Source organism: Hyaena hyaena, unplaced genomic scaffold (assembly GCF_003009895.1).
Source record: "Hyaena hyaena isolate Hyena2069 unplaced genomic scaffold, ASM300989v1 scaffold_392, whole genome shotgun sequence".
In the NCBI taxonomy this organism is placed as follows: Eukaryota; Metazoa; Chordata; class Mammalia; order Carnivora; family Hyaenidae; genus Hyaena; species Hyaena hyaena.
This window is the reverse complement of record NW_024081017.1, coordinates 1,035,281-1,044,287: the sequence shown is the minus strand read 5'-3', so window position 1 is coordinate 1,044,287 and position 9,007 is coordinate 1,035,281. Positions and strand designations below refer to the sequence as shown.

Here is a 9,007-nt window from a genome sequence, read left to right as displayed (position 1 = left end):
CTCCTAGAAATAAATAAAACATTAAAAAAAAAAAAAAAAAAGAGAAGCACCCACATATCCCAAGGGATTTAGAAAGCAATGCCCATGCCCAGGGCAGAAGTGCTCAGAAAAGATTGGAGAAGGGGTGCCTGGGTGGCTCAGTTGGTTAAGCGTCCGACTTCGGCTCAGGTCATGATCTCACGGTTCGTGGGTTCAAGCCCCACGTTGGGCTCTGTGCTGACAGCTAGTTCAGAGCCTGGAGGCTGTTTCAGATTCTGTGTCTCCCTCTCTCTGACCCTCCCCTCCTCATGCTCTCTCTCTCAGAAATTAAAAAAAAAAAAAACACATTAAAAAAAGAAAATAAAACAGAAAATAACAAGTGTTGCTGAAGGTGTGGAGAAATTGGAGCCTTCATACATGGTTGGTGGGAATATAAAATGGAGCAACCACTGTGGAAAACAGTCTGGGAGTTCCTCAAAAAGCTCAACATAGAGGGGCACCTGGATGGCTCAGTTGGTTAAATGATCAACTTTGGTTCAGGTCATGATCTCGCAGTTTGCGGGTTCGAGTCCTGCATCAGGCTCTGTGTTGACAGGTTAGAGCCTGGAGCCTGCTTGGGATTCTGTCTCCCTCTCTCTGCCCCTCCCCCACTCCTGCTCTCTCTTTCAAAGAATAAATAAACATTTAAAAAGAATGGAAGCATCTGTGCCTGAATCCTTGTCTCAGGCTCTGCTTAGAAAAGAAAAAAGGAAGGAAGGAAGGAAGGAAGGAAGGAAGGAAGGAAGGAAGGAAGGAAGGAAGGAAAGAAGGAAGGAAGGAAGGAAGGAAAGAAGGAAGGAAGGAAGGAAGGAAAGAAAGAAGAAAGGAAAAGAAAAGAAAAGAAAAGAAAGAAAGAAAGAAAGAAAGAAAGAAAGAAAAGAAAAGAAAAGAAAAAGTTAAACATAGAGTTATCCTATGGCCAGCAATTCCACTCCTAGGTGTATAAAACTGAAAATAGATTCTCAAACAAATACACATACACACGTTCATAGCAGCACTATTCACAATGTCCAAAAGATGGGGCAACCCCAATGCCCATCAATGGCTGAACGGATAAATGTGGTAGATCTATGCAACGGATTATTACTCAGCCATTACAATGAAATAAATACTCATTCATGCTAGGAGGATGAAACTCCATTATGCTAAGTGAAAGAAGCCAGACATAAATGGTCAGATATTTCACTTATATGAAACATCCAGAATTGGCAAATTCATAGAGGCACGTTGGAAATTGCCACAAGGGGGGAGGGGAATGCGGTACAGGTTTAATGGGTACAGGGTTTATTTTGGGGCTGATGAAAATGTTTTGAAAGTAGAGTGACAGCTACACAACACTGTGAATGTAATAAATGTGTAGAAGTATTCACTCTAAAATCATTAATTTTAGGATTGCCTGGGTGGCTCAGTCAGTTGAGCGTCTGACTCCTGATTCTGGCTCACGTGGGACTGAGCCTCCCATCGGGCTCTGTGCTGACCGCACGGAGCCTGCTCAAGATTCTCTCTCTCCCTCCCTGCCCCTCCCCATCCTCTCTCTCAAAATAAATAAACTTAAAAACAAAACAATCACCCATTCTCCACAACTACTTCAAAATGTCCGAGCAGCGAGTCTGCATGACAGAAAATTGGGGGACTAATAATGACTGTCCATGAACTTTGACATAACAACGTGGCGTTACTTCCCCAACTTCTCCAAGAGCAGGTGAGGACGGCCACCAGCTGTATTTGAAGAGTAAGTGTCACCAAATGCCAACCACTCCAAAGCCTGTCTTTAAAGCCTCAAAATTTCCATCTGAACATTTTCTTTTTTTTAACTAGACAGAATCACCAATCAGTGTCCGTTTCTACACTGACGTCTTTGGTCATCTGGCGGCTTCCCAGAGGGACATCGCCTCCAAACACTCTAAGCCAGACAGGGAGAAGGGGTTACACGGTGGGCAAGAAGCCTGGAAAATAACGTAGTATTTACCAAGGGCCCATAACGTGCTAAGCGCTAAACAAGCCTTCTCTCATTTAATCTTCACAACAGCCCAGGGAGGCAGCACGACTATCACCCCCCCCCCCCCATTTCACGGATGAGGATACTGAGGCCCAGCAGGGCGCTTTCTTCAAGCCAAGGGTCGGGGGTGGTTGGAACTAGCTTTCGTGGCTCCCAGCCCCACATTCTCTTCTCTGACTCTTACGCAATCTGGCCATCGTCTTTCGTGCCCTGGGCCACTTCGATTACTCTGTTTACCTGCCGGCCCCCCGAGTTTGAGACCCTTGGTGTGCAGGGGCTGGGCCCCCGTACTGACTCTACGCAAGGAGAAACGGAACGTTCGCGCAAGGCTTCATCTCAACTCCGACAGCCGCCGTAGGGGGTGGTCGCTCCATCACACCCACCACAGACGAGGAAACTGACAAAGCGACAGATCTAAGGAATAAAGGGTCAGGCCGCACCGGCGACACGGAGCCCACACCAACACTAAAAGGTCTCCTTCGCGCCCCCAGTTCAACTAGTTTATACGTGAGCCCTACGGATCCATTCCACGCAGACAGCACCGCTAAACGGTCGTAGCGCGCAGTTTACTCTGGGAAAACCGCAGGGAGGGGGCCTTAGAAGGTCGCGACGCGCCTCCGACTTAGTTGTCTTAACTTTTGCCTGAGAAAGATGCACCATAGTACTTATTTTTGTCATCCCCCCTCCCCATCATCGGTTGAGATTACAACCGGAGGCCCCTCCGAAAAAAAAAATCCTCCCGAAGATCGAGTGTTGCTATCACATCAGGCACCCCTTCGGGCAGCTAAGCTCTCAGGGGGCCCTTCGTCTTCCTCCCTGCTGGTTTCACGAAGCGGCTGCCAATGAGCTCCGCCGAGTAGCAGAGGGGGCAGGGCTAGCCCTTAAAGGAACCGCGACCTCATAGCAGACTGGAGGGTGACCCGGATGATGGCGGCCGGAGCGGCCCTAGCCTTGGCACTGTGGCTACTACTGCCGCCGGTGGGGGTGGGAGGGGCAGGGCCACCGCCGATCCAGGACGGCGAGTTCACGTTCCTGCTGCCTGCGGGGAGGAAACAGTGTTTCTATCAGTCTGCACCGGCCAACGCAAGCCTCGAGACCGAATACCAGGTAGAGGGTCGCGGGCTGGGGAAGCCAGCAAAAGAGAGGAGCCTGGGCGAGTGGGCGTGGCCAGGCAGCTGAAGCGAGGCATGCATTAGAGGGAGGGGGAGGAGCCCGTGCGTAAGAGCGCGGGGGCGGAGCCAGGGAGAGCGAGCGGGAGCTGATGGAGACCGCGCGTAGGAGCGGAGCGGGTGGGAATAATAGCAGGAGGCGGGGTTAGAGTGAGACGCCCAGAAGGGGCGGGGCATGAGTTATAACTGGGAGCCTTTCACGGGGCGGGAACCTCCCGAATGGGCGTGGCCGAGAGTTGTGCGACCGCCGGAGTCGGTGGGTGTGACCAAGATGCGCCAGAAGAAAGGGCTTGGTGAACATGAGGATTTCTCTGGGGTTGGGTTAAGGAAAGCAGGGCCCCGTTACCCTCATTGGGGTGTGGCCAGGTAAACGTCGATCAAGGACTTACGACGGGGGAGAGACTAGATCAAAGAGCCAAACCAAAGCTGTCATATCAATGAAGACAGAGCCAAAGCCAGGGGCGCGGTCACAGGGACAGGTGAGGCAGGAGCAGGTTGCAAGTGTAGACGTCTGCGCTCTGGTGGGCCTCTGATGATCTGTATGTATGTCTGGCTTTCCCTGGCAGCTGCCCTTGGCCTACCCCAGCCCTCCAACTTCTCTTACCTCTCCTCCCAGGTGATTGGAGGTGCTGGACTGGACGTGGATTTCACCCTGGAGAGCCCTCAGGGCGTGCTGCTGGTCAGCGAGTCCCGCAAGGCAGATGGGGTGCACACGTGAGTTCAGCCCCACTGTCAGCCTGGGTTCGGTTTCAGCCCTGCCCCTCTGCAGTGGCCTCAGGTTACCACCTTCCCTGCCTCTCAGTGTCCGGCTGGTGGGCCACTCAGGGTCATGTGTGTCTGTGTGTCTTTCTTCCAGGGTGGAGCCCACGGAGGCCGGGGACTACAAGCTGTGCTTTGACAACTCCTTCAGCACCATCTCAGAGAAGCTGGTGTTCTTCGAACTCATTTTTGACAGCCTGCAGGACGACGAGGAGGTTGAAGGCTGGGCAGAGGCCGTGGAGCCCGAGGAAATGCTGGATGTCAAGATGGAGGACATCAAGGTGCGCCCAGGGTGAACTGGGGCCACTCGCCAGATCTGTGGCTTTGGACAACCATGCTCCCCTGTTCTTCCACCGTGGCTGGGGTCCGCATTCGCCTGACCCAGCCTCCCTGGTGCCCCCACCTTAATTATGTTTGTAGCAACTCACAGTTAAAATATAGCACGTTTCTAAGGTGTAGGAATTTCAGGGGCTTAAATAATCTCATGAAATCTCCATATGAAGTAGGTAGTGTGTTCTTAATGCCTCGTTTAACTGAGGCACAGGGACGGCTAAGGCCACACAACTAGCAACTGGCAAAGCCAATATTTGACCACAGGCAGTCTGGCTTTGGCAACTGTGCTGTTGACTACTACTCAGTACGTTTTTTTACACTGATGTAGGTATGTAACTCTCAGAGCAATTCTGAGGAAACGGAGGCCCAGAGAGATTCATTAACTTGTTCAAGGTCACACAGCCACTCAATAGAGAGAGCAGATTTAGACTCCAGGCAGCCTGGCCACAGTCCAGGCTCTCAGCTCACCCCATGGCCCCTAGTTTTATTGGTCTCTGCTCCCCGAAAAGCGGAAGCCTGACACTGCCCCCATCTCTGCCCCACAGGAATCCATCGAGACCATGAAGACACGGTTGGAGCGCAGCATCCAGATGCTGACGCTCCTGCGGGCCTTTGAGGCACGTGACCGCAACCTGCAGGAAGGCAACCTGGAACGGGTCAACTTCTGGTCTGCTGTGAACATGGCCGTGCTGCTGCTGGTGGCCGTGCTGCAGGTCTGCACGCTCAAGCGCTTCTTCCAGGACAAGCGCCCTGTGCCTACGTAGCCCCGGAAGGAGGAATGGGGAGAAGGGCAGGGCACATGTGTGTGAGATTTGGGGGTCCCTTCCCCACCTGAGTGTCCCCTACGGGAGGGGAGGCTGTACAGTCGGGGCCGGAGGTATGGCCCTCAATGTCTTCTCCCTTCGAGTGGGGGGGCGGGGCAGGCAGGAAGAAACGCTTGTTGGCTTGGCTGACAGCCCCGGGCCCTCCGGGAGGGGCAGCTCAGTGGTGGCACCTGCTCTCCAGGACACTGTGCATGGACGGGGGCACCGTGGCATTTGAATGCAGTGCCTGGATGGCGTGGCCGGTCTGTGCGTCCCCTGCTGTGAATGTGTGTGCCTTAGCCTGAGTCTTCCAGCCTGCACTGGCCCTAGGTGTGGGGGTGGGGCCCAGGAAGCAGACTCCCTTCCCTTCCCCAGCAGCCTGAGCCAGGTGCTGCTGGGACGGGGCTTTCTGTGTGTGGGGCCCCTGGTCTCCCTGTCACCCCCCCGGAGGCCTGTTGCTGCTGCTGGGGGGGGGCGGGAAGGAGACACAGTGCTCTTGCCAGGACAGTCACTTTATTGAGAGAAGGAGCCCAGCCCCTCAGCGTAGTGCAGGGGGGGCTCGCTGTGAGGTCCGGTCACAGAACTCTAGGAGCAGGGACTGCGAGACCACCCGCCCCTGCTTCCCTGTGCGGGGGCCCCGGGGCAGAGCCGGGGGTGGGGGGCGGTGGTGGCCCAGCCAAACCTTGCGCAGGCGCCTCACGGAACACAGGGTGGTCTGGCCTGGGCACTGGAGTCAATAAATTATGGTCAGAAAATCACAGAGCCTGGTGATTGGGGCTCAGGGACCGACCCGGCCCCCAGGGGGCAAACCAGGCAGGCGGGAGGGGTCTCCCACGAAGTTCAGAAGAAGAAAGGTCGGGCGGGAGCCGATGGAGGTGGTCTCCTGGGCACAAGAGAAAAATCAGAAAGCAAAGTTTAACTGTGACCCGGGCTGGGCCGGAAGGCCTGGGGCCTGCGGGGGAGTCCTTAGGGCCGTGGCAGTGGGGAGGGGGCCCTCCCCACTGCGGTTCGGGGTGGAGGGCCGGAATCCCCTCTCTCCTTAGTGATCTGATGCCCACCCTAGGCGTGCGTCCCGGTCCCCACACCAGCGGTACGTCAGGGGGCTGCAGCCAGGCCCCTGTGTTAGTACGTGATGGGGTGGGGGGGAAGAGGGGAACATCTGCCCCTGCTCCTGAGGTGTTAGGAAGCAGAAGATCTTCCCTCAAGAGCATGGTTGTCTCTGGAAGAAGTGAACTCTGGTCAAGAGCAGAGCCCCCTGAGGGAGGTATGAGAGCCCGTGGTGGGAGGCCTTCCCCGGGCTGGGGGAAGGTGAGCAGTCCACATCCTCAGCCTGACAACACAAAAGGCCCACGCAGCAGCCGCTAGAAGCTTCTTCCCTTTATTTTAGTTTATTAATAGGATACAGAGTGCAGGCACTTACAGTGGTCAAACCGAGCGAGGAGCGAGCGAGGTCTGCTCAGTGATGGGCCACCTGGGGACCCACCCCGTCGGGGAGGCCTGGGTGGGAGCCGGGAGCCCCTCAAAGCCTCCCCACTCACTCAGCCCTGAGCCCAAGCCTCCCCGGGGTCCTAGGAGGAAGGGGGGGACCCAGGGAGGAAAGAGCGAGGCCGGCAGGGCTGAGGCTTCCGGACCTGGCAAAGGCACCTCAGGCAGCCGAGGCGGGGCCCTGTGGTTAAGAAGGCCGAGGAAGGAATATTTACAACTGAGGCGGGGCGGGCAGCCTGGGGCCTGCTGGGCTGGGGCGGCTGTCCCCAGCTTCGCTGCTGAGAAACGGACATGCTCCTTGGGCCCCAGGAAGGGCTGCGGGTTACAGGCTCTCTGGGTGCCTGTGTTTCCAGAAGGCCCGGTCTCCTCAGGCTTTCCTGGCTGGAGAAGCCCTGGGCAAGCCCCCCACCCCAGCCTGAAGCCTCACTGAGATGGCGCCCAGAGTGTGTTCCCTCCTCTGCTACTCTGAGGTCCATCCCCCAAAGTGCACCGCCCCAGCTCCCCCTCTGCCCCGGGGCTCCGGGGCCCCTTCAGTGCTGTGTGCATCCGGGGATGGGGGCCAAGGTTAGGGAAGAGTCAGGGGCTGCCCGCAGGGAGCCAGGTCCTGGCACGTGGATGACGGCGCCAGGGACAGCGGAGGGGCCCAGGCCACCGGAACTCCTGCACCGCGGGTGTGCGAAGACCCCCCCTGAGAACGCCCCCCACCCCCCTGCAGCCGCAGCCTAGTCGAGCAGGGATGGCTCGGCTGGGCGGATAATGGTGGGCCGGCTGGGCGCAGCAGGGGGTCTTCTGCTGCAAAGAGAATAAAGACAGATGGGGAGGGGAAGGGGGGAGATGGCAGTGAGGCCATAAATTGGATGAGGGAGAGGAGCCCGGCCACCCCCCCATCCCCTGCCCAGGGCGCCGGATGCTCTCAGGGATGCTAGAGAGCCAGGAGGGAGTTTGTGGTGTGACTGTGTGAGTCCCCACCCACCCTGGGCCTTGGGTCCCTCGTGGGAGAAGTGAGGAGGACAGAGCCTGGCCTGCAGGGTGGGGGAGGGCAGGGCAGGGGTGTGCAACAGCCCCGAGTATGTCCTCAAGAAAGAAAACCAAGGTCAAAACCAGGAGACGGGGGCCCGCGTGGAGTCCCACCCTGCATGGTGGGGCACCCGCTCAGGCAAAGGACAGGCCTGGGAGCCCTGGGGTCACCCTGACTCTCTGCCACTCAGTGACTTCTGGGCAAGTGACTCGGTCTCTATGGGCCTTAGTTTTCACACCAGCTCCATTCCTCGGCGAGGCGCAAGGAGAGCTTAGGGCTGGAGAGGCCCCAGGGTGCAGGCTGGTGGCCCTGGTGGCAGGCAGTGAGGGGGGTCCGGCCTTACCTGGGCACTCCAGGGGGGATGCTTGGCGGAATCCGAGCTGGCCGAGATGGGATCTGAGGCGGGGCTGAGAAGGGGTCATTGTTGGCAAACACGCCCTGGGGTCCAGGCCTGGACGGGATGGGGGGTGCGGCGAAGGAGGCGGCTGGCATGGGAATCAGGGGGGGCCCCGGGGTTGGGCCTCTCACTGCCGGGGGCCGGCCTGGGGGATGCGCGCTGGAGATGGGTCGGCGCTGTGGAGTGGGGCTGCGGAGGAAGGAGAACGTGTGAGCTGGAGGCGGGGGTGGGGTGCACCAGCCTGGCCAGTGGGGGCCTGGAGGCCCGGGAGTGACACAGGTGACACAGGCAGGCACCAGCTCCCACCCGGGGACACGCAGGTAGGGGAGTAGCTGTTCCCTCCATCCACTCTGCCGCCACCTGCTTAGCAATGGCTGTGCCCTCACCTTGAACTTGAGCCAGGGCCCACCTGCACCCCAGCTCGGCCGGCCACCGGGGCCTCCTGCTTCCCTTTGACCTCCCTCCCTTGGCTGTTTCCCTCCCACCAGCCCTGCTTGGGCCTCCCGGCTGCTCTACCTCCCCCGATCCACCCTCATTAGCCGCAGATCCTTCCAGAGTCCAGCCCTGACTCCCAATCAACTCCAAATGCTGCCAGAGGTTGCAGGGCCTACAAGCCCCTGCCCTGGGTGGCCCCCACAGGCTGTCCCCAGGGCCTAAGCAACCCTATCCCCCAGGCTGGGTACCCTCTCCCTGAGTAGCTCCATGGCTCCCTGAGGTCTCAGTAGGGCTGGCACCTTCTAGATTTCCCTGACAGGCCCTCTCCCCTCCCAACACCCGCCCCGGCACTGGTCTGGTGGCCCTGTCCGATGGTGTGTGCTGCCCATGCCAGCGTCTCATTTCCATCCAACAGCTCTGGGGCGGCTGAGGGGGAAGGGTCGTGCTGGTTAAGGCCCCCAGAGATCGCCCCCAACCCGCCACTCTCGCCTCTGCTCTGGGCTCCAGGACGATGACCCCATGGCTGCCACGGCCCGGGCCGCTTTGGGCTTAGCCCGTGGGAGGCACCAGGCCACACATGGGCCTTTAACC

At 58.1% G+C, this 9,007-nt stretch overlaps 2 protein-coding genes across 8 annotated transcripts in view; one reads left to right on the top strand and one right to left on the bottom strand.

Annotated features, from left to right (window-relative positions):
- Positions 1–2,688: 2,688 nt before the first annotated feature.
- TMED1 (transmembrane p24 trafficking protein 1) lies at positions 2,689–5,839 on the top strand. Its single transcript, XM_039250946.1, has 4 exons — positions 2,689–3,124; positions 3,803–3,900; positions 4,043–4,226; positions 4,824–5,839. Exons 1-4 carry the CDS (start codon positions 2,942–2,944, stop codon positions 5,040–5,042), a joined length of 684 nt encoding a protein of 227 aa, XP_039106877.1. The 5' UTR covers positions 2,689–2,941; the 3' UTR covers positions 5,043–5,839.
- DNM2 (dynamin 2) overlaps positions 5,578–9,007 on the bottom strand; it is an 81,865-nt gene continuing 78,435 nt past the window's right edge. For 4 of the 7 annotated variants that reach the window (XM_039250944.1, XM_039250939.1, XM_039250943.1 and 1 more), the window contains 2 exons: positions 7,928–8,170; positions 6,889–7,358 (listed from right to left, as the gene is read on the bottom strand). In XM_039250944.1, coding sequence (XP_039106875.1) covers positions 7,289–7,358; positions 7,928–8,170 — 313 coding nt within the window. In that variant the 3' untranslated portion in view covers positions 6,889–7,288. Of the gene's footprint in view, positions 5,965–6,888; positions 7,359–7,927; positions 8,171–9,007 lie in introns of those variants that run through there. The other 3 variants (XM_039250942.1, XM_039250940.1, XM_039250945.1) reach the window with 2 other exon arrangements.